Source organism: Barbus barbus, assembly GCF_936440315.1.
Source record: "Barbus barbus genome assembly, chromosome: 15".
Lineage (NCBI taxonomy): Eukaryota > Metazoa > Chordata > Actinopteri > Cypriniformes > Cyprinidae > Barbus > Barbus barbus.
In genome coordinates this window covers 6,972,991-6,997,105 of record NC_136743.1, presented here as the reverse complement: position 1 = coordinate 6,997,105, position 24,115 = coordinate 6,972,991, and the positions used below count along the sequence as shown (strand labels likewise).

General features: G+C 38.0%; 3 protein-coding genes and 1 pseudogene across 5 annotated transcripts; all 4 read left to right on the top strand.

Moving 5' to 3' along the window:
• The first annotated feature begins 221 nt into the window (after positions 1–221).
• LOC306880880 (PAS domain-containing serine/threonine-protein kinase-like) lies at positions 222–13,697 on the top strand. Its single transcript, XM_079434680.1, has 20 exons — positions 222–458; positions 594–763; positions 1,662–1,879; positions 2,057–2,224; positions 2,407–2,544; positions 3,022–3,153; positions 3,241–3,400; positions 3,743–3,927; positions 4,924–5,035; positions 5,128–5,229; positions 5,427–5,601; positions 6,088–6,992; positions 8,330–8,505; positions 8,776–8,931; positions 9,168–9,293; positions 10,024–10,158; positions 10,232–10,431; positions 12,043–12,176; positions 12,605–12,748; positions 12,865–13,697. Exons 2-20 carry the CDS (start codon positions 604–606, stop codon positions 13,053–13,055), a joined length of 3,717 nt encoding a protein of 1,238 aa, XP_079290806.1. The 5' UTR covers positions 222–458; positions 594–603; the 3' UTR covers positions 13,056–13,697.
• A 53-nt stretch (positions 13,698–13,750) lies between these two features.
• On the top strand, positions 13,751–20,473 carry LOC306881513 (transcription termination factor 4, mitochondrial-like). 2 transcript variants are annotated; one of them, XM_079435661.1, is made up of 4 exons: positions 13,751–13,804; positions 15,117–15,495; positions 16,995–17,188; positions 17,350–17,868. In XM_079435661.1, the coding sequence occupies exons 1-4, from the start codon at positions 13,778–13,780 to the stop codon at positions 17,731–17,733; spliced, it is 984 nt and encodes a 327-aa protein (XP_079291787.1). In that variant the 5' UTR covers positions 13,751–13,777; the 3' UTR covers positions 17,734–17,868. The 2 variants fall into 2 exon arrangements, with proteins under 2 accessions (XP_079291787.1, XP_079291788.1); XM_079435662.1 differs by having other exon boundaries at positions 13,757–13,804; positions 16,995–17,179; positions 17,350–20,473.
• LOC306881515 (putative G-protein coupled receptor 148) lies at positions 19,300–20,328 on the top strand (the record flags this gene model as incomplete). Its single annotated transcript, XM_079435664.1, has 1 exon — positions 19,300–20,328. Exon 1 carries the CDS (start codon positions 19,366–19,368, stop codon positions 20,326–20,328), a length of 963 nt encoding a protein of 320 aa, XP_079291790.1. The 5' UTR covers positions 19,300–19,365.
• Positions 20,474–21,767: 1,294 nt separating the features above from the next.
• On the top strand, positions 21,768–22,800 carry LOC306880950 (putative G-protein coupled receptor 148; annotated as a pseudogene). Its single transcript has one exon. The product of its transcript is annotated as a putative G-protein coupled receptor 148 (transcript).
• The last annotated feature ends 1,315 nt before the right edge of the window (positions 22,801–24,115 follow it).

Sequence of the window (24,115 nt, the reverse complement as noted above, 5' to 3'; positions counted from 1 at the left end):
GTAGAAAAACTAGGCCATGACTGAACGGTGGGGAAAAAACTAGGTCACATGAGACAGCTAAATACTGAGTAACATAAACATTACCTTATTTCTCCATAGAGACTACACCCCTCCCTTAAAGCATTAAGCCCCGCCCACTCAGATTTTCTATTGGATTAACTCCCTGTCAGTTTTAAAATTCCGTTTTTTCATTGGCTCTTCCCCTCTCGTCAACTTATTTCGATTCCATACGCGCCAAACATTGAAGGCCGTAACATATTTAACGCAAATACTTCGAACCAACACGGTTTATGGCAATTGATAACTGAAAAATCCTGTTTGTTTGTAAGCAAGAGTTTGTTTTGTTATTTAGTATTTAATCTAGCCGTCTAAAAGGAAAGAAAGAACAATCTCTCTCAGTCTCCAAGGCAGCAGGCAGTAAACTGAAAGCACAGCAAGTGTGTTGTTGAAACGAGCAGGTGAGTCGCGCGCCTTATAATCATGATGTATTAGTTCATTATGCGATATATATATGAGTAAAGCTTTCTCGCTAGTCTGGAAAACAATATCGGCGTTGGTTAGAATCTTGTTTATGACTGTCCACTTTGATTTAGCGCATCGGCGATGTGGCTGATGCAGGGCCGGAGGAGCAGCCCCAGGGGCGACAGTGTTTGTGTTGCTGATGATGACTGCAGTGTGATGAAGACTGACTCCTTCTGCATGAACCAGTCCTTCCCCTCCGCGCGCAACTGCACTCTCAGCCGCGTGGACGCATCTTCATCAGGTGGGCTTTCACACCTGTGCCACAGTGCGTGGACACTGCAGTGATGCATGGTAAAATAATAACGATAAAGCTTATGAAAATTACAACAATGCAGCATACAGCAGTAGTTTTTGACAATAAAATGGTACCACGAGGGAGATCTCTTAAGGAGTTGTTGCCAAATGTTTTTAAAAAATATCGAAAATATGGATATTCAGCTGTGAGGTTCAGAGTGTTTGCTGAAGGAGATTGTTTTCTGCAGTACTTGCCCCAAAACAGGTGATTGGGTTACTTTTGTTCACACTCATTATGTTTAAAACTTGTATGACTTTATTTGGAAGACAAAAATATGGCAGCCCCAGTCACCATTCACTTTCAATGTTTGGGGGGGGGACTGTTTGAAAGTTTGGGGTTGGAATATTTTTTTGTAATTGTATTTTTATTTTTTTTATGTATTATTATTATTTTTAAATAGAATTATTGCAATTAAAAAGGTTTTCTGTTTTAATAGCCATATTTTAAAAGTAATTTATTCCTGTGATGCAAAGCTTGCTATTGGCGATACATTTCTTATCAATGTTGAACTATTTTTATTATTTAGATCTTTGTGGAAACTGTGGTACTTTCGTTCAGGATTCTTTTCAAATGTTCTTTTTTTTTTTTTTTGAAGCTTAAACTTTTTAACATTTATCAATTTAATGAATAGAAAATTCAGCATTTATTGAAATAGATTTTTTATTATTAAAAATGTCTTCACTGTCATGCTTTATCAAATTAATGCATCCTTTCTAAAAAATAATAATAATGATTAAAAAAAAAAGTTTGCAGTGGTTTTGGAAAATAAAAAAGAGGAGTATATTTACAATATATTAATTTTTACAAGTATACTTATATATTTTACTAATTTGTTTTCCGAAAGGTGATTCTCATGTTAGTTCATCAGTGGCGATGAGGAATCTTCAGATCTCTGATCTACATTGCTTCCACCCCGTGTCTCCGTCATCAGGCCATGGGTCTCCAGTGTTGGAGAGCTCTCTGCTCAGACAGCTCATGTGTACCGCTCCAGAGAAGAGAGGCACAGCTCTCACCATCAACCCCAATAAAGCTGTCCTGTCCATTAACTGCACCACATTACAGGTATCTGAGGATTGTTTTCATCAAAGCAGGGTTTTTTTATTAAAAAAAAAAAGGCCACATTGCACCACATTATTTTAATTGTAGGGATTCTTTGTCTGGACTTTTAGCTGCACATTTATTCTTTGAACTATTGAGTGATTATTTAAATTATTTATTGATGTTATCTCTTTTTGCAAGGTGTTGGATGCAAATGAACATGCTTGTAAGCTGTTTGAGTGTGGATACAGTGATTTGATCGGCCTGAAGCTGACTTCTCTCCTAAGAGCCAATCAGATGCTCAAGGAAGTCCTGAAGGAGGAGACTCTGGATTCTGATGGAAACCTAGTTACTATTTCTGCAAAAGTGGTATGAAACAATGTGGTTAATTAAACAACAATTCACTTAGCTGTCATTAAATTATTTAATCAGTCATGAATATTTAAATTCTTCCACGCTGCATGTTTTATCCATGGCTCTAATCTCTGCTTTCCTGTGCTGGATGTGAGCATCATTAATTAAAGCACGGCTCTGGATCATTCTCTCCACAGGTGAGCGCAGTGAGTTTGACAGGAGCGGAGTTTCCTGTGTCTGTGTGGCTTCAGATACCGGAGCAGCTGCAGCAGATCTTAGAGCTCCTGCTGGAGCGAGTGGAGAGAATCACAGCACACGTGACTTTCACTCGAAATGTGAGACTCGTTCCCTTGCAGCTAATTGTGCACTGAAAGTTTAACCTTATGTATAAAATGAAGCAACATTTGATTAATTTATTTAAGCTTATATTGATATTATACTATACAAATTAACAGAATTTAACTGATTTCAAAAGTTTGGCGTCAGTAAGATCAACATATTAGAATGAATTCTGAAGGGTCACGTGACCCTGATAACTGGAGTAATGGCTGCTGAAAAATCAGCTTTTTCGTCACAGGAATAAATTACTTTTTAAAAAAATATATTAATATACAAAACGGTTCTTTTAAATTGTAACAAGTTTCCAATATTTCTATTGTATTTTTGATCAAATAAATGCAGCCTTTTCAAAAACATTTAAAAAAAATCTTACCCCAAACTTTTAAACTGCAGTGTACCTTTAAAGAAAATTGTTTGTAAAGCTGTTGCTCAATTGGCCAGAAAAGTTTTAGCTCCTCCTCCTGTTTCATCAGGGAGGAATCCTCAGTTGTGATGCCACTTTTGCCCATCTTTATGGTTGCCACACTGCTGAGGAGATGACTGGCCTGTCAATCATGTCTCTGATGCCGTCACTACAGATCCCCTTCCATTGCAGGACTCCCAAGGTCACAATGTTTATTTAAATTCATAAATGTATATGATAGTCTGCTGTGCACCTTCACATAGCTTGTTTCTTTACCTTTGTGTTTCAGGTGTTGCGTGTTCAGAGATTGCATGTGCAGGCCAGGTCTGGTTTGGTGGTGCCAGCATGTGTCCGTCTGCAGGCTGCTGTTTCCTGTGGAAGATCACCGCTGCAGATGAAAGGATCAGCACATCCAGAACCTTCACGACAGACCAACCGAACTCCTTCAGGTCACTCCTCACCCTTTCACTGCAGTGCATGCAGTTTTATAACTCATAGTTGCTTCAACTGACTAAAGTCACACTGACATCGAAAATAAAAATATGCAGATTTCCTAACTGTGAATCAGATTTCTGTATCTGTGGGGATTTATTTATAGCCCAGAGCCACTAGTTAAAGTGACTTTCCAATATTTGCTCTGGCATGAAGGAAATCTGTTTTCATTGAGATTCTTGTTTCTTGGTATTTGTCCAATCTAATTAACTTAGTTGCTGATTCATTAAATTAGATGTAATAAATTTAAATTGCTATTGCTTTCAGTGTGATCATTGCAGTGTACTTTTGTCCTGCAGGTGGTAAATCAGGTGCGAGTGGTGTCCTGTCCCCCAGCGCAGATGTGCTGTACTCTGGGTCAGTGTGTGTGTTTGCTCCCAGTAGCTGCCTCCTGACGCTCCTGCCCAACGGCACCATTCACAGTCTCAACAACCCCTTCAGCTCTCTGCTGCTCGGATACAACAGCAGTCAGCTACTCGGAAAGGTACAGATCAGAATCAGAATGAGCTTTATTGCCAGTTATGTTTACACATACAAGGAATTTGTTTTCATGGCAGAAGCTTCCACAGTGCAACAGAATGACGGTGACAAGATAAAACACAGATAATAAAAGAATAAAAATAGAACGAGTAAATGCGGAATAACAATATACAAATTGAGAATTGTATGTACAGGTATATTACAATATAGTTTTGTATATATGTGCAAATTTGAAATGTGGACTAAGTATGTTTTTAGATAAATAAGTTTATAAATAGTGTGTGTTCCACAATTATTGTCAAGTGTTCATGAGATGGATTGCCTGAGGGAAGAAACTGTTCCTGTGTCTGGTCGTTCTGGTGCTCAGAGCTCTGTAGCGTCAACCAGTCGGCAACAGTTCAAAGAGGGAGTGTGCTGGATGTGAGGGGTCCAGAGTGATTTTGCCTTACCTTTTGCTCACTCTGGATGAGTACAGTTCTTGGAGAGTGGGGAGGGTTGTACCAATGATTCGCTCAGCAGTCCTCTGTAGTCTTCTGAGGTCAGATTTGGTAGCTGAGCTGAACCAGACAGTTATTGAAGTGCAGAGGACAGATTCAATGATGGCGGAGTAGAACTGCTATGAAACATTCTAAATGCTAGATGTATGAAACATTCCCTTGGGATTTATGTTTGTATAACTCTCTTTTAATGAAAAGTTTTTGTTGATCCAATTTGATTTATCTAGTCCAACCAGTGTTATTTGAGTATTATTGATGTACTGTTATAGTGTTTATTAATATTTTCAATTAGCTTTTTCAGTTCATTTTAATGTAATTGTTTTTGTACACGTGCTTTTGTTTAAAATATCTCATATTTCAATAATTTATTTCTTTTTTTCAATTAACAAGAATATTTAGTTTATTTATTATTTAGAATAATAGTTTTAGTTAATGATGACATTGAATCCAATGTTTCCAAGCTAGTTTACATGCTAACAGCAGGCCTGTGCATCTGTGTGTAGAATGTCACATACCTGATACCGGCGTTTTATGAGCGAGTTCGTGCTGCGGACCGAGGCGACCAGCCTACATCTCATCCACATGATCCATCCAACCCCTCTGACAGATGCACAGGTACAGAGATGTGATGTGCTTTAAGGATACACACACTTTAGCTTGTGATGCTGTGCAAACGTCCCCTCACTTCCCGTCTGCCTACTTCTCAGACCCCTTTAGATGTTCTGCTAGTGCTAGCTGTCGCCCTACTGATGTTCTAACCCTCTCAACTGACATGCTCACAACTAAGGAAGATCAACAGGAGACATGTAGTGAGTTCCTTCTCTTATTGCTCCACACATATAATATAATATATTGTATTGTATTATATTATATTGCTGTAACATTTCTTTTTATTTTCATTTTTGTGTTGTATTAATTTTTGTAACAACGGGTTTTTCTTTTTATTTCATTATTTTAGTTTTACACGCCGTAACTTGATTTATGGCTAATTGAATGATGTGTGTAGATCCAAACACAGTGCTTGCTGGTGACAGTGTGATGGTTCATCTAGCCATGCGTAGGAGAGCAGGTCTTGGGAAAGGGAAGAGGATCTTCACTGGGACAAGTGCTAAACTGGAGAAGGAGAACAGCGTCCTATCAACCGTGACCTCACCTGCTGTCACCTCCACACCACTGAATGGGTTAGATACTCCACTAAATCCTCTCATTTCTTTTTTTTTTCTTTTTTTCTTTCTTTTATTAATATGCACAGTTTAAGAGTAAATTGCATTTCAGGTTTTCAGAATTTTTTATTTAAATATTAAAATATATGGAATATATTGTTGTTTATAATTTGCCATTTAATTAGTTCAAATTAATGAGCATTATTTTATTTTTTTTCTCCCACTTAACCCCAAAGTATTTGATTTTCTGCTCATAAAAAAGCATGTTATAGCAGTGTTTTAGTATCATTTATTTTCAGTAATTTTGTTCCGATTTTTTTTTTTTCTCAGTTTTATTTATTTAATTACATTTCTATATTAAATTGTATTAGTTGTATTTATTTTAGTACATCAACTTAATGGAAATGAGAAATGTTTCCTTGGCAAAATAGATGGTACAGAAAAAAGAAAACAGATGATAAGTGCAGATTGCCATTATTTATCATCATTCTCTGTTGTTCTCAGGTTGGATGACACTACAGAGCTTTGTGAGCAAGTTGTGGATGTGACTGCTCGAGTATCGGAGTCTGACTCTGCCAACTCCACCACCGCTCTGCTACAGACCTTTGCTCTGGTGGAGTCCCATGAAGTCCACAAAACCTGCCTCTCCACTACTGTCTCTCCTCATTGTGGCCCATCAGAGCAACTCTTTGCTGGGCGAGATGCCTCCAAGGCTCCGAACTCAGACCGTACAGAAGCTCCAGTAAAGTCCTGTGACTCTGTGCCACATTCCAAACCTCCAACAAAGGCCTGCCGGTGTTCAGAGAAAGCTCCACTTCAGGATTCCAGCTTTGAGGTGATTTCCCTGGGCAGTGGGTCATCGTCTGGATTCTGTGAGCGGCTTGTGGGCGGCTCTGGTCCTGAAAAGTTAGATGAGTCTCAGCAGGGACATCAGCTAGCAGAATCAGGCAGCACCTTTCTGGATTTGAACTCTAATGGAGATGTCATTGTTCATGCCATGTCAGAGATGAACCTGAATGACAGTGTTGAGATCCCAAACGCCTCTGAAGATCTTAACCATTCGCTTACCTCATGTGACACCGCTGAGCTCCTTCGAACCCCTTCACCCTTCGTTGTGGAATCAGACCCTGAAGCAGAATCTCAAATCTGCCCAGTGCAAGAACAACAAACAAGCCCTCAGCAGAAAACTCTAGAGCAACTGCCAAAAAATCATGTAACCAAACTTTGGGAACAGTGGAATTCCTTTTCGGAACATGCTGTCGGCCGTGTTCTGGAACTCCGGAAGGGTGGAATTCTGTTGCCAGGCGACACTCCTGCCACCTCCACTCCTAAGAGGGTGAAGGCGAACGCTTCCATTCCAGAGGGCAGGGTTCATGTGACCTGCTACAACAGAAACGGGACACCAATCGGTATGTCAGCTGAGCCCTCTAGTTTACCTGTTGTAATTATACAGAGACCAGTACTGACTATTTTGTATCAGATTATATAAGGGATGGTTAATATTGTAAAGACCTTTTAAAAAGGAGGAATTGTAGCTAAATATGTCATTAGCTAACAAGTCCATAGAATATTTTATTGGATAGCAGATTAATAATACTAATAATATATACACTGCTGTTCAAACGTTTGAGAGTCTCTTATGCTCATCAAGACTGTATTTATTTGATCAAATTTATTGTGAAATATTATTGCGATTTCTAATATTGGTTTCCTATTTTAATATACTTTAAAATATAGATTATTTCTGTGATGCAGCACTGAATTTTCATCAGCCATTACTCCAGTCTTCAGTGTCACATGATCCTTCAGAAATCATTCTAATATTGTGGTAATGTTTATTTTGTTGCAAGGCTCATTGCTTTCTACTTTGTAGTGGTTAATTTTTCCTAGTGGAAACTTTAAGGGGACAAATTAAATTGTTCATAATGTTACCAAACCTTATGACTGACTTAAACTCGAAGATATTTTGAAAAATAGTGTGAAGTGACATACTGCCAAGTATGGTGACCCATACTCGGAATTCGTGCTCTGCATTTAACCCATCCAACGTGCGCGCACACACAGCAGTGAACACACACACACCGTGAACACACACCCGGAGCACCCGGCCATTTTTGCTGCGGCGCCCGGGGAGCAGTTGGGGGTTCGGTGCCTTGCTCAAGGGCACCTCAGTCGTGGTATTGAGGGTGGAGAGAGTGCTGGACATTCACTCCCCCCACCTACAGAGACTCGAACCCGCAACCTTTGGATTTACGAGTCCGACTCTCTAACCATTAGGCCACGACTTTCCTAAATAGCATAGGAGACCATTGAGTTCCATTATATGGACACTGTGATATTTTGCAAAATATCTTTTTTATGTTCCATAGAAGAAAGTTTTGCAACATGACTGTAATAAAGACAGTTTTTAATTTTGGGTGAACTATCCCATTTAAGGCAATCCGCCAGTCCAAATCAACATTTTATATCCATCTATTTATTTGGCAAGTGGCTGTGTAATAAGCTTGATATTGTAGTCATAATTGCAAAATAAACCCCTTCAGAGTGATCCAAGACCCTTGTTTGGGTTTATTTTGTGATGACTGTACGTTTTCTCTTACTGTACTTAATTTTTCCATTTCAAAGTTCTGTATGCCAGGTCTCAAAAACACCATCCATCTTTTCTACTGTGCAGGTATGATGTTCCAGTGCATGAAGGCAACTGATAAAGTGGTAATTTTCAGTGTCTCTTTCTCACTCTGTGTAGAGGTGCAGTGTGATGTGCGGTGGGTGTCCCTGTCCAGCGGCAGCTCTCTGGTCTGTCTGTGGCTGAGTGGGAGTCATCTCCTGCTCCACCACCAGGAGGCGCCACAGAGCACAATGTCTCCCACAGTGAGGACAGGAGCACCAGAACAGGAGGCCTTTGCCTGCAGTCTCGCTGAGGTGATCTGCCTGAATGCTTTGAAACTGAGCTCTTTAAAAATGTTATTCCAAACATGTATGCATTTCAAACAGTTTCTGGTCCCTATTGATTTCCACTGTATGGATAAAAAATACAAAGGAAATGAATACCAACTGAAATTGTTTGGTTACCAACACGGTTCAAAATATCTTCTAATGAGCTCCTCAGAAGAAAGTAAATCATACAAAGTGGAGTATAACTTTCATATCTGCATGTAAGATAAAGCAGCAATTTCTTTCTTCCTCATTTAGGCAGTTCGTTCAGATGCCTTGCGCTCTTCTGTGGACTTGGAGCAGTCCGGAGCATGTGAGGGTTACTTTGAAGAAGACTATCGTCCGCTGCGCTCCATTGGAAAGGGAGCCTTTGGCTTTGTCTGGCTTGCTGCAAGAAGGATAGATGAGCAGGAAGTCAGTGACACTCTTTTCTGCACTCACTGCTGTTCATACACTCATATTCATCCGGTTGCGAGATAATAACTTGATAACCGTGACGTCAGTTGTTCAAACCTTGCTCTGGGTTCTTAAGAGAGGATGTTTACACACTGAGTCCGTATCATTGCTGTAGGGTGTATCCAGTCTTTTATGGACAATTATGTGAGCTGGTGAAGAGATGTCGAATTGATTATCTCTCACTTCAATTTCAGGTGGTTGTGAAGTTTATTAGGAAAAGTGCAGTGGTGAGTGAATGCTGGGTGGATGATCCTGATCTGGGCCGGGTCAGTCAAGAAGTGGCCATACTGGTTCGCCTGCAACACCCCAATATTGTGAAGGTACATTGAGAGAATGTTTGAGTTCAAATTAAATATTTAGAATATTTGTTGCCAAATTAAATGATGCAGCAGCCTCTTAAAAAAACATTTGGCCATTAGGTTCCCTAAATGCAAATATTGTTGAATGTTCATTTCAATCTGTTCACATGCTTTATCAAAATCTTTTAAACTACATTCTTACTGTACTATTGATCTAATTTAAAAATACACTGCAAATGTAGTCAGTAAGATTTTTTTTTTTTTAAATTGATACTTTTATTCAGCAAGGATGCATAAAATTGAAGACCATGAGACAAAATAATTTTATATAAAAAAAAAATAAAAAAAATATTTTTATTTCAAATAAATGCTCTTTTGAACTTTCAGTTCATCAAAGAATCCTGGAAAAATCAGTTTTATTAAATCAGCATATTAGAATGATTTCTGAATGATCGTGATCAGGTGGAGTGATGGTTGCTGAAAATTCAGCTTTGCCATCACAGGAAAAAATTACATATTAAAACAGAAAATGGTCATTTGTTTTACATTGTAATCATTTCACAATATTACTGTTTTACTATATTTCTGATCAAATAGCTTAATCAAAGCAGCCTTGGTAAGCTTAAGAGAATACAAAAAAACTGACCCAAACATTTGAACAATACATTTCTAGATATATTAAAGCATTGTCAAAATGCTAGTGATAGTATGTTAACTGTTGGTATTTATGAGTGTTACTTTTTTGCTGCAGGTGCTGGAGGTGTTTGAGAATGAGAGATTCTACCAAATGGTCATGGAGAAACACGGGGATGGGCTTGACCTGTTTGAGTTTATCGACATGCAGCCGAGACTGGACGAGCCTCTGGCAAGCTACATCTTCAGACAGGTGAGGAAACTGTTGAGATGTTGTAATCTGATCACTTTTTTTCTGATCTATATCTGTATATTTCTGGACTTAGTTGGTAGCAGCAGTGAGTTACGTGCGTGGCAAAAGAGTGCTTCACAGGGACATAAAGGATGAAAATATCATCATAAACTCAAAATTCCACATCCGGCTGATCGACTTCGGCTCTGCTGCCCTGCTGGAACCCAGAAAGCTCTTCTACACCTTCTGTGGCACTCTGGAGTACTGCTCCCCAGAGGTGCTTCAGGGAAACCCGTACGTACTGAAACATCACACAGCCAGTCTCAGTTCCATCTGTGCATCTGAGATTGATAAGGACAGAACACAGGATAGGATCAAGTGGTTAAGGGTCTAAGACTAACATAAAGGTTATAGATTCATGTATATAAAATAAGCAACACATTAACTACAGTATGACTGAGATCACCACGAAGCCCTTGAACATTCATGTTCACGATTCATCAGAGCTGGGGCCTCATTTATAAAACTCTCTGTAGATTTCATCCTAAAAGTGTACGTAGGCGCAAAACCTTGATTTTTGCCGAAACCTGCGCAAACAAGCTTACAACACTTAGTTTTACTATGCATAACCTCATCTGCATATCATTTCCATGCATATTCCCGTCCACGTGACACCATGTTTAACACCGTCAAAGGTACAAGACATTAAGGAAATATGAGATACGGACTATAAATGCCATTTGTGCCAAACATTATTTAATTTTTTGTTGCTAAAAGTCATCCAATGTCTTTGTTTTAGAAAAAATATAAAAACAAAACTGTTTAAAATGGATATCAAATAAATATTTTAGAATAAAGTTATAAAGTTGATCTCATTCTTTTACACTGGCTATTTTTAGTGGAAACAGGCCTATATTTATTGCAGTGTAAATACAATTGTTTGACTCGACGTGTCACTGACGTATTTTAAAAATGCATATCTTACCTTTTACTTCCAGTTGTATCCTTCAAATACAGTGGTATTTTTCATAATGTTGTGGAGATGTCTTCACACGATATTAACACCTCCGTGCAGCTGCGGTTGTACAGTAAGTTATCATTGGACCTATTCAAACCGGACAATGGACCGTTCGACCACCGAGTATCCAGCAGTGTCTGCCATAATATCGAAGTGTGCATCATTGTTCTCGCTAAAAATATTTTCTCATAACATGAGATCTGCAGTTTAAAGATGAATTATTGTGCACCTATAGCACTCCTCGCTGTCATTAAAACATAACATGCCACAGAAAAAGTGATTAAGCGCATCTGCTAAAAATGTCATAAATTCATATATGCTAATTTTTTTTTAACTTCTGCCTAATGACTTTATGGAATTTCAGTGCTTATTTACATTATGAGAGTGGAATATTTCATGTAAATGTGTATATAAAAATTTAAATTGTTGTTTACTTCATTAATTTTCTCACTCCTGGAAAGAGTTTGTACGCATGTGTCAGAGTTTGCATGCAGGTGCGCGAATTTTCCCGTCAAGTTTGCTTTTATAAATCCCACCTTTTGCGTAGGAAGTGGCGTACGCCTCTTTCAGGGCAGGTTTTGTGCGTACGCAGCGGTTATAAATGAGGCCCTTTCTTTATTTTCCCTCAATAAAAATGTAGTTGCTTAACTTTTTTTATTCACTCAGGTTTCATAAATCCTGTTTGGATATTGAAATAGGTTTGAAAACTCACTTTAACTTAGAAACATGCAACATCACAATTAAGAAAAAGGTTGTTAAATGCAATTTTTGTGTTGACTTTAAGTCTTTGTAGGAGAATGACAGGTGAATGCAAAATATACTTGCATATATACAGGTTAAGTGAGACTTTATTATTATTATTATTATTTTTTTTTGGATGTATGTAGGTACGAGGGTCCAGAGCTGGAAATGTGGTCTCTAGGAGTGCTCTTGTACACCCTACTCTTCAGTGAAAACCCGTTTTGCAGTGTGGAGGAAACCCTGCAGGCCCGACTCAACCCTCCATGCCAGATATCTACAGGTTTGCAGCCATGAAGACCCGACTAATTTGGCTTTATTCAGGGTTTCTGTGGGTCTTGGGTGTCTCAATTTTCCCTTCCACAAATGAAGGCATTAAAAAGGTCTTAATTGGAGGAAAAATTGAATATCTTCCTCATTGTTTTTGTCTTATTTACCAGTACATCTGTCTGTTGGTCTATCTAAATCAAGATGCATTTACTTGAGATGCAAAATGAAGATATGAAGTCTTGTTTTTGAGTTTATGCTTAAAATAGGACACAGTATCAGTCAAAGAATTCTTGTTTCCCTTTAAATTAAGTTGAATTGAATCATAAGAGTTCTTTTTGAACAATTTCCCAGAAAATAAGACTTGGGACATTACTTTTTCAAATAAAACTTGCAAAAACACTGTTTATTACTGTTTAACCTGTTGCTTTGTTCTTGTTTTAGAGTTGTTTGCACTGTTGGCTAGTCTTTTGCACCCAGTGGTTGATCAGAGAATGACTCTAGAGGAGCTCTTGGAGTCGCAGTGGATTCAGCAACCCATAAATCTAGCAGAGTACTCATGGGGAGAGGTCTTCCCCTCCAGCAACGGTAAGAGAATTGGTTTTAGGTCATTTCATCCAAAAAAGATTATAATCTTCAGCTCCAACACCTTTTTCTTTAACTCAAATGATGCAGAGCTTCATACATCATATACTTTATCTCAGAATCCACAGAACATGCGGAGCCCAACTCGTGTGTCCACCGGGCAGACATCCTTTACCTGGACCCCGAAAACAATCTGAGCACGTCCGAGGACACTCCTATAGAAGATGAAGATGAGGAGGAGGATGAGGAGCAGAGGAGAACAATGGCGGCACTGCAGTGCGAGCTGCTGAAATATCTCACCGACGAGTGAGGAACTGTTGTGAAAGAAAAGCTAATGTGTTTTGCTCAACTAATTATGACATTACATCTAATGTCACCATGAGCACTAATGCACACAATCTCTGAAGAACTCTCCGTCCACCTGCCGCTGTCCTTCTTGATGATGCCAGTCCGTCCAAAGAGCAAAAGGAAAGTGTGACTGAGAATGGAAGCCATCTGTGTTGCTAAGAAACGGCTTTATCTCTGTGTTTGGTGAGGGAATAGGAGTGTATTTCTCAATGTGGTGTTTTTTTTACCTTTCATGGAGTTTTTAAAACCTTGTATAATGTGCTTGCTGTTTGTTGTAATACTATGGTGTTGAGCACCAGGATTGTCCTGTTAAAACATGTCACATGCACTAGACCTGGCTGAAGGTCACCTGAGCTTCAAGATATTTATTATTAGGCCTTCAAAGCTTTAAAAGAATTTTAGGTTGATTTTTAACCTTTATAAGTTATAAATATTTTAATTATTTTTAACATTTCAATATTTATCTTATGAATAAATTGTTATTGGCATAATTTGAGTCTGCTTTTGGTAACTCTGGATTTATTTCACATTGTACACAGGCTTTGTAAAGCCTCTATCAAATGTTAATATCAATGGAATTCTTCAATAAAATATTTGCATTTATAATCCGTTTTGTTCAGATATGCGGAACTTCTGAGCCCTGACTGTTGTTTCAGTGCGGGTGTATTTTGAGGCGGCACAGATATGGGTACACATGTATGCAGAAAACGGGTGAGGACTAAACTAAAACATATTTCACACATTATCATAGAATTAGACACTAGACTGAATGTTCAACCAATGCTATGTAGCTGCCGTAAAATATATATATATATATCGCGCTTGTTTACTACGTAAGAAGCGGATTCTTTGATTTGCTGGTGGGAATCGGACTAACATTGATGAATCACATAAAACATATGAATAAATAGTAGCTTATTTAGTATTATAGTATTTGTGACTGCTAGAAAATCTGAATCACAACGTTTTAAAAGTACGTTTGTTAAAACTAAGAATAATTGTGCAAGAAAAAACATGAAAAGTACAAGGTCACTGTTATTCATACTGAATATCAAACTATTCTCTTACTGGTATCTAATTATTATACGTTAATTTTTGAGTGAATACATGAGACAAAAGCTAAAAGGTCATTAAAAGTAGTTAGTTTATAGCCCCTCAAATAGTTCCAGCATATAGTTGCTCTTTTGCATAATATCACATAATAAAACAAATATATATATATATATACTATGAATATAAATAGTTATATCTGTAATTAAATTAAATGACTAACTATAATATACATGGATCTATAATTATATCAAATAATATAATTTGAAAACAATTTAATAAGGGTGTTTTCACTTCATATGAGCTCACGTGTGTGAACAAACCAAGTGATCTCGGACCCCACTAAAAGGTCCCAAAAGTGAATTTTGTCTAAATTTGAAGGTAAAAGCTACATTTGAAAAACATACATGTAGTAATTGATAACATTTGCTATGCTCAGCTGCCACGGACTTGTTTGGCTGTTGTCTCTGACTAGTTACAGTAGTTGTGGTAATGTTTGTAGCCTGCTGTAAAAAATAGGGTATATGCAAATCATTTCTAAACATTTACTTAACCTGCAGCTCTTTGTGGCAGCTGCCATTGACCAGTTACATAATTTGTGGTATTGTTTTTACTGTAAGCTTTATTCATACATAGTTTTAATAGTACAAAGAGCGGAAAGTCCATGATAGCTGCCATAAACATACAAATCTGAATTGACGGACAAAACAGCATTTAATAAAACAAAAGCCCTCCAAAAACTAATATATAAGAGCTGCTTTGTCTATCAATTCAGATAGATATAGAAAGGAAACTGACTTAATGCATCCACTAAAATCTAAAAATCCCCAGGTCAAGTGGCTCAGAAAAGTTAGTTCTGAGAAAAGCTGTAGCGTGCTTTTATATTTTCTTCCAAATATATTTAGTGTGTACACACATTTTGGGGCCGTTATCCATTGAACTGAACAGCATGCTTCCTCTCTCTATATCTCAGATGTTGCAATGGATGTGGAGATGGAGTGTTTGTCCTGTGGCAGTGAGCAGAAGTCATATGCCATTCTGCTCCACACAAGAGCCCCATCAAGCGAATCCGTCTCACAACGGTCAAGTCACCCACAGACCTGGGAATCAGCTCACCCTGTGCTCTTTGCTCGAGATGGGCTTCGCAGAAACTCAAGCCAAGGAGATGCATGAAGGTGCTATGAAGAGCCGTGGGAAACATTTTCCATCTGTTCTGACAGCACTGTTGCTCCTGGGCTTAAATCCCTCCAGTATCCTGAAAATAATGCAGAAGTGTCCAGAAGTATATTCACTTAAAGGTGCAGACTTACAACAGCGCATTGTTCATCTGAGGAAGATGGGACTGGTAGAAGGTGATGAATCTTGTCCTTTAGTAAATTACAATTACAAAGTTTGGGGTCAGCAAGATTTGTATGATTATGATTATTATTATTTTTTTTGTGAGACATTGATACTTATATTTGGCAAAATTGTTAGAAAAGTTTATTTCAAATAAATACTGTTCATTTTAATTTCATATTCTTCAAGCAATCCTGAAAAAAGAGTATCATGGTTTTCACAAAAATATTAACCAGCAGCACAACTGTTTTTAACATTGATAATAAGAAATGTTTCTTGAGCAGCAATCAGCATATTAGAATGATTTCTGAAGGATCATGTGACACTGAAGATTGGAATCACAGGAATAAATTACCTTTTAATCATATTAAAATAGAAAACTGTATTACTATTTCACAATATGACTATTTTACTGTTTTATCAATCAAATGCAGCCTTTGTGAACATAGCAGACTTATTTCTAAAACATTGGAACTGGGCTCAAACTAACAGAAGTGTTTCGTGCACCAGTAATAGCATTGGAACTACGTATCATGTTATAATGATGTGTTTTTTAAAGATGAGTTTCTGCCTCAGTACAACAAACAAATAATTTGCAAATGATTTGCATGAATTTTGTCTTCCTTAAAAACTACTAGCCTTTTGAAGTTGTTTTCTGGTTTTAATTTTAACAGTGTTGTATCATTTAGCCATCATTATTTTTGGAGAAAGTGTAAACAGGAAAGATTCACTCAGGCCATTATATTCATTTAAAGGGATAGTTGACTGAAAACATTTACTCACCCTCATGTGGCTCCAAACCTCTTTGTATTTCTCTCTTCCAAAACGCAAAAGAAGATATTTGAATAATGTGAGTAAACCAAATTGTACTTCCACCGTTTAGACCAAAAAACAGATTTATTAAATATCTTCTTTTATGTTCCACAGAAGAAAGAATTCACAGTTTTGCAACTATTTGAGGGTGAGGACAGAATTTTCACAAAGTTATTTTAAATGGTTTTAATATTTCACAATATTACTGTTTTAATGTTGATCAAATAAATGCGAATTTATTCAAATACCTTGCCAACCAGAAATCTTTGAAAAGTGGTGTAAATGTATATTAAATTATTGAAACATTTGGAAAATATTAACTTAATATAAGATAAACATTTTAATTTAACAAAAAATCAAATTTTTTAGAATTAATATTGTTACAAAGCAGAATCGATTCAAATCGATTAATCGCATCTAAAATAAAAGTTAATGTTCACATTACATGTGTGTATACTGTACATTTATTTATTACATATATTTCTTAAATATATACATGTATGTGTATTTATATCTACATATAAATATACACAGTACACACATATCATATAAACACAAACATTTATTTTGGATGCAATTAATCGATTTAACAGCCCCAATAAATGTTTTTTGTTTTTTTCAAAATTAAATTCAGATTTTTGTTGTTCTTTTTCCCAGTTTGAAAGCCACTGATGGAGTATTGTCTGAAATCTGCCCACAGGTAGTCTGCAGAGGATGATCAGTCACTACCCCAAGGTCATGCTCCTGCCAGTCAAGAGGGTAAACATGGTGTCCCGACTGCTCAGAGAGAAATGCCTCTTCACCATCCATCAGGTCACAGACATATTCAGAGACTCGCCTGAGGTTCTGGAAGAGGATTTGGCTCAGCTGGAGTACAAATTTCAGGCAGGGCTGGTATTTTTCCCTAAAATTTCCCTAAAAAATATTTTTCCTGGCTCTGATGACAGTACAAAATTTGGGGGTAAATGTTGTTCTGATGACATTTTGCCTTTGTGGATCACTGAAGTTGCAGTTATTGGTTTCAAACTGACACACAGCTTGTTTTCTCCCCGCAGTATGCGTACTTGCGTATGGGCGTGCGACAGCCAGAGATGGTAAAGGCAAAGCTGTTCAGGTTACCTCTGTCTGAGCTGCGCTGTCGTCACTGTTTTCTGGAGCGGAGGGGACTGTACCAGACGCCAGACAAGAAGGGCCAAACACTCATCCTCAACCCCCCGCTCAAAGACGTCCTCTGCGTCTCTGAGGAAACCTACCTGACGCAGGTAACCATGGCAACTGCAGAGGAGTTCCATGTTTTTCGCAAGCTGATGGCAAGAGAGCTGGAGGAAGAAGGGAGGGAGGACGAATACAGCAGTGATGAGGATGAGGAGGATAAAGATGATGATGATGACGGACTGCACAGGAGAAAGCGTCACTGGAACACTGGTTACAGGAAATGAGGCATTTTGTTTTACATATTCAAAATAAAAAAAAAATTCAGGATATGTGATGGTATCATTTCATGTTTTGTATAAACATATGCAAAGCACTACAGTTTACAGGCTGGTGGTCATGCCAACATTTTTGTATGTTATTTGTTTGTTTAATCCTCCATTTCATTTATTGCTTTATAAGCTTTTACCTCCGGATATGAGGTGCATAGTAGTGTCGAGGGACATTGAGGTAATAATGATGTTAGTGTTAGTTTATCTCAACGGCCTGTCATGGGAAGGGTCAGCATAATTTACACCAAATGCTGAGTAACCAGGGAGAGCTGAAAGAGTGTTAGTGCCGTGCGATCGTTTACGGATCTGTGCGCATCAGTGGAACGCCTGCTCTCTGATAACGAGGACAGAGTCGGGAGGTATTGATCTGGGGTGACATTAGTTTAATGGAGGCCTGGATGGAAGCAGGAGTTACTGCACATGTGGATGTGTGGAACAGGTACGCGAGTCATTTTAACAAGATTAATCGATTGTTAGTCCATGCGTTCATATTGAATTCTTCCTCTTTAAACTGTTTGTCAATGAAACGGGGCTGAAACTTACAATAGCGTTTTGTTCAGTTGGAACTACAGTACGTACCATCTTATAATGATTTGTGTATTTATTAGAGTTTTTAACACCAGTACAACAAGCAAGCACATTATTTGCATTGATTTTTCTTGCTTGTCAAACATGCTACTGGCAATTTGTGGTTGAAATTTGTATATTTGGAAGTAAATTAAGTTAATTAAATTTCACTCATAAGTATTTATTTTATATTTCATACTCGTCACTCATTAACCCTTGGATTTGTGACCGAATGTTTTCTTGAAAATGTACGGATTCACATATTTTCATACTACTGTTGATCTTTCTTTTTTATGTAGTATTGTTAGTAACATTAACTTTCCATTGTAACTATAGGGATATAAATATGTAGTCTATTTGTTTTCATTGTCTTTTTGTGGGTTAAAATGACAAAATTTACAAAAAGTGACTTTAATTTTATTCAAATTGTATATTAGGAGGGAAAATGCTTTGTGGATGTTAAAAAGAATTTTAAAAAGGAATGATGATAACATTAATTTATCCGTCATTATTTTTGGAGAAATTGTAATCTGTAAAGATTTGTTCAGGTCATAATAACAATTTAAAGAGATCACCTAAAATAAAAATTATGTTATCTTATCATTCACTCATAAGCCATCATGGAAAAAATTAATCATACACGTTTGGAATGACATAGTTTTCATTTTTTGGTAAATATTCTTTTAAAGTCCCCAAGAAATAGTTATTCTTCCTCTGTTGACTTTTATCCAGGACATATTGAAATGAGTTTCTCTTTTTAAAAAAAACCTCAGTCATGTCAGTTGCCAGTTATATTAGGAGGAAGGACATTCATATTCTATAGAGATTTAATAGGACAAAAAAACTGTTTTCCAAAGTTTACAGATCATATGGTGTCCGTCTGTACTTATGTTTCTTCTGTTTTCTGTAGGTAGAAAAGCCATATATATGCTCCACCGTTCCAGTCTCAGTAAACAGAGGAGCTGTTGTTCTTCAGCCTTTCAACGCTTTCTCTCAGTAGTGTGGCCCTAAACTCCAAATATGAATCCGTCTTTCATTGTTAACATCTCTTTGGATTGGTACAACATAACGGAGAGCAGACACATGGATCTGTTCCTCATCCCTACAGTTCTGCTAACCTCTGTCACACTGCTGGTTAACCCTGTTCTGTCCCTCTGCATACTGTGTTTTCCTACGCTACGTCAAGAGACCCGCTACCTGCTCCTTGCTAACATGCTCTTCGCCGATATGCTCTTCCTCGCCATAAATCTCTCGATGGTCTCCTGCAACTCCGTGGGTCTGCACATGCCCCACTCGTTGTGTGAGTTTATGATGGTGAGCATGGTAATGACATACAGCACCTCTGTGCTCACTATCACATTGATGGTCGTCGACACATATGTGGCGGTACGTTGGCCATTACGTTACATAGAGATTCTCCCACCATCTCGGGCCAGGAAGATAATCATGAGCTTGTGGGTAATGGCCGCAGTGTGTCCCGTCTCTTTGCTAGTGATGTTTGAGGCGGTGATGGGCAGTGACAAGCAGAGCCGTCCAGTGTGTTTAATGTTGATTGCGCTGCACTCGCTGGAACACAAGATGAAGGTTGGTGTTCATTTGTACTTCATCATTGCCATCAGCCTCTGCACTGTTCTCATTGTGTACTGTTACATCCATCTGTACATCATCACTAAAACTTCTGGGATATGGCGAAGTCGGTACTCCCGGGCACGAATGACGCTTATGGCACACACACTGTTGCTCATGATGTATTTTGTACCCGCGCTGGTCTTTGCCGTGGAGCTGGCTCTTTTAAAGGAAGAAAGCGTGGATGTTGTGGGAGTGTGGATTAACTTGGTCAACATGTGCGTGTTGATGTTGTTGCCACGCTGTTGCACTCCTTACCTGTACATCCTGCGCTATCACGAGATTTACGAGACTGTCCAGCAGGTGTTTTGGAAGAAGCGACACCACAGTCGGAGTGCAGCCCAGAGCTGGACTTGAAGCAGAGCAAGCCTGCAAAATAACAGCTGTCGTTGGAGGATTCATTTGCAGAAGAGGGAATTTAAGACTCCTGAGCCAGAGAGAGATCTCAAAAGAAACATTTTATATTTTAGTATATTCTATTAAAGCATTTTAACATGAATGTATATTGGGAATGTTTCAATCTTTTTTATATTTTTTATATTTAAACTAAAGACTGAGTGATACATGCTGTGAATCTCGCAAAAAAATGTCTAAGTCACTAAGACTTAAAGGGTAAGTTCATTCAAAAAAATGAAAATTAGCCTGTGATTTACTCACAATTAAGGCATCCTAGGTGTATATGACTTTCTTCTTTCAGACGAATCCAATCGGAGTTATATTAAAAATTGTCCTGGCTCTTCCAAATGTTATCATTGCGGGTGTTTTTGTTCAACAGTCCAAAAGACGTCAAATAAAGCACGCACATCCATAATAAAACGTGCCTCACACGGCTCCGGTGCATGAATAAAGGCCTCCTGTAGTGAATCAATGCGTTTTTGTAAGAAAAATATCCATATTTCAAATGTAATAAACTCGCGAGACTAGTATATTTCAGAAGCTTACGTTCGACACATACGTCATCCGTCAGAACGGCTTTCGCGTACGACAGTCAGCAGAAGTGAGAGAAAAGTGTTTATTACATTTGAAATATGGATATTTTTCTTACAGAAATGCATGGATTTGCTACAGGAGGTCTTTATTTACACCCGTCTGAAAGAAGAAAGTCATATACACTAGGAAGCCACAAGAGTGAGTAAATCACAGGCTAATTTTCATTTTTGGGTGAACTAACCCTTTAATCACAAATAATAACATTAGTTCATGAATTGGGCTTAATTTTCTTCATCCAAAATATATTTTTCTTTTCTTTTGTTTATGTTATTTACTTTTTTGTTTTTTTGTGTGGATATTTTTTGACTATTTTTGTGAGATTTGCCCAGCTATATATGTTGTTATGCATGCTCACGATATTGATTCAAACTCTTGTGTGCAAAGCAGCGGTCGATAATGCTGTTTTGTTCTCTTGGCAAGATAAATACATTTCAGGATTTTTACATGATTGTGTCTTTCTCCAATTTCCTATAAGCGTTCAATGTTTAACCTGAGTGGCACTTAGTCCTCTAAGTTAAACAATCAATCAGTCCAAAAATAACAGTGTAAATGTTACACAATACTTCTCATTCTAGGAAGACATATCAATATTTATGCCTTGGTGCAAAATCCCTGAGTGTCATTCTGATCCATTTAGCTGTGAAGTGATATTTACCTGTTTCTCCTTCTCCATGGAAACCATTTACAAGCGTGCCTGTGACAAATCCACATCTGTCCCCTAATTCACTTACCACAGACTGCAGGAAGGGAGAGACACATTTACATTCAGCCCTGGATTGGACGCACAAACACATGCCAAGAGATGTATGTACCTAGTTGCAGAAGACCTTTTTTATCTCTGCTTTGTTCGTTTGGCAATTGGTACAACAAGTCGGGTCGAGCTAAGCTTCACATACGCTCTTCTAATTTCTCGAACTCCTCTGAAAGCCCAGCAGAGATGTTTGCGCACGAGTGGCATGGATTCATCCCTCCCTGCCACATGAGGGTGCTTCAGCTGTGCCCCATTTTGGCCTTCCTGGCCATTCTGCTGATCACTCCAGTTCTTGTAGTACGTATCCTGTCCCGAGTTGACATGCGGCAGCAGACACGTTACATCCTCCTGGCCAATGTTCTCTTCAGTGGCCTGCTCTTTGTTAGCATGAACAACCTGAGTGCCTGCATCAATTTAGCTGGTGTGTTGATGACGGAGTGGCCGTGTGCCGTGCTGCTCTTCCTGTCTGCGGTTTTATACAGCTCTGGGGTACTAAGCATTAGTGTTAGCCCCCTTTCGCTACCTGGCACTGTGGCCTGTGTCACGGACTGACAGAGCAATTGCCACCATCTGGGTCATCTCTTGTCTTTTCCCCTGCGGCCGCTGTTGGCATGTTTTTGTGGTACCATAGTATGGCCCCCTGCGCCCTCCACCTCTGCTCCCTTCCTTTGCTGATTGTTTTGACTGTAAGCCACTTTCACCCACTCCACGTCTCCATGCTGCTGACGGTCAAGGGTATCATTTTCATCCTCCTCCTGGTGTTGTCTGGTTACCTCATCCTCTACTTTTGTACCTGTAGTTCAGACGTGTGGAAGGGCAAGACCTCGTCTCGTATTAGAGGAACATTTCTCATCCATTATCTCCACCTGTTCCTGGCTTTCTGTCCTCTGCTGGTTTTGATGATCGAGCTGATGCTTTGCCACAACAGTAAGACTATGGACCCCAAAGCAAGCTTGTGGATGTCCCTGGTGGTGTGTAATGTCTTGCTCATCCTGCCCAAAGCCTTGGCGCCGTACCTGTATGGGCTCCGGAGAACTGTGCAGCTCTTTCATATGAATAGGCCAACTACTATCACATCTGTGATATAAATATGCTTATTTGAACTTGTGTAAAAGACTTTAAGAAAAAAAAGTGTTGCTGAACTTTTCATCAACCAGTTAAAACTGCCAGTTAAACCAGTTAAAACATTATCCCCTGGTTTCACAGACAAGGCTTAAGCCTAATCCTAGACTAAAATGTAAGTCTGAGCTGTTTCAACTGAAATAAACGTGCACTGACTGATCTTAAAATATATCAGTGCCTTTGTTTTGTCTCAAGATGCACACTAGTAATGTTTTTTTCTAAGCATGTTTATAAAAATTACTTAAATGTCCTAATTGAACTATGGCCTAATCCTGGTTTAGTCTAAGCCATGTTTGTGAAACCGGGCCAAAATTAGCTAACTTATCTGTAATGATGCTGAACTGGGGTTTTGTATGTAATAATATATGTCACAAAAATATGTGAGAATAATCAAAAATGTACATTCAGTTGTGGTATTATGTATAATATAAAGTGTATTTACTTATGATATTCACTATGTATTTTGGTTACTATTTCTAGCCTATCGATAAAAAACTACTATAAGTCAGCCTTCATACTTAACATACATAAGATTTACTACTGTAAACCCTATCAGAAATAACTATGAAGCTTTACAAATGGTGTAAGAGGCTTATTTTTTTGATAAAGCCTATATTTTATTGTAGAAACAAGTAACAAATAGTATTTTGACAGAAACGAAGCTATGTAAAGTATTGTAATTTCGTGATAAACCGAGCACCTGTATGTTGAAATGTTTATTACACACATTTGCGTTATTTGAAAGATTCCTGTAAGAAATAAGAATAAAACTTACCAGAGAAACTCCCTCTCCTAAACGTGTTCGTCTGATTAAAAGTTTACAAATGTCGCTGCTGCAAATTCGATGCATATATTAATATTCTAATGGAACCATGATCCAGAAATACCTATTATTCGCTATTATTATTATAATATGTGGAATTATTATTATTTTTTAAATGCGCGGTAGGATTAAATTTTTTTTTTATTTAGTCATTTAGGAGACGCTTTTATCCAAAGCGACTTACAAATGAGGACATAAGAAGCAATCAAAACCAACAAATGAGCAATAACGTGCAAGTGCTATTACAAGTCTTTGTTAGCCTAACGCAGTAGGCAGATAATTATTATTATTTATTTATTTATGTATTTATATTTTTTTAATAACCACAAGGTGGCGGCCTTTAGTAAGGATGAATTCGTCTAGTAGTTTTATGCTGGCCAGTTTTCGTAAATTATAATATTATACTAAATAAAATAGTTTTTTACTATTTTATACTGTAATTAATTTACATTTTATCA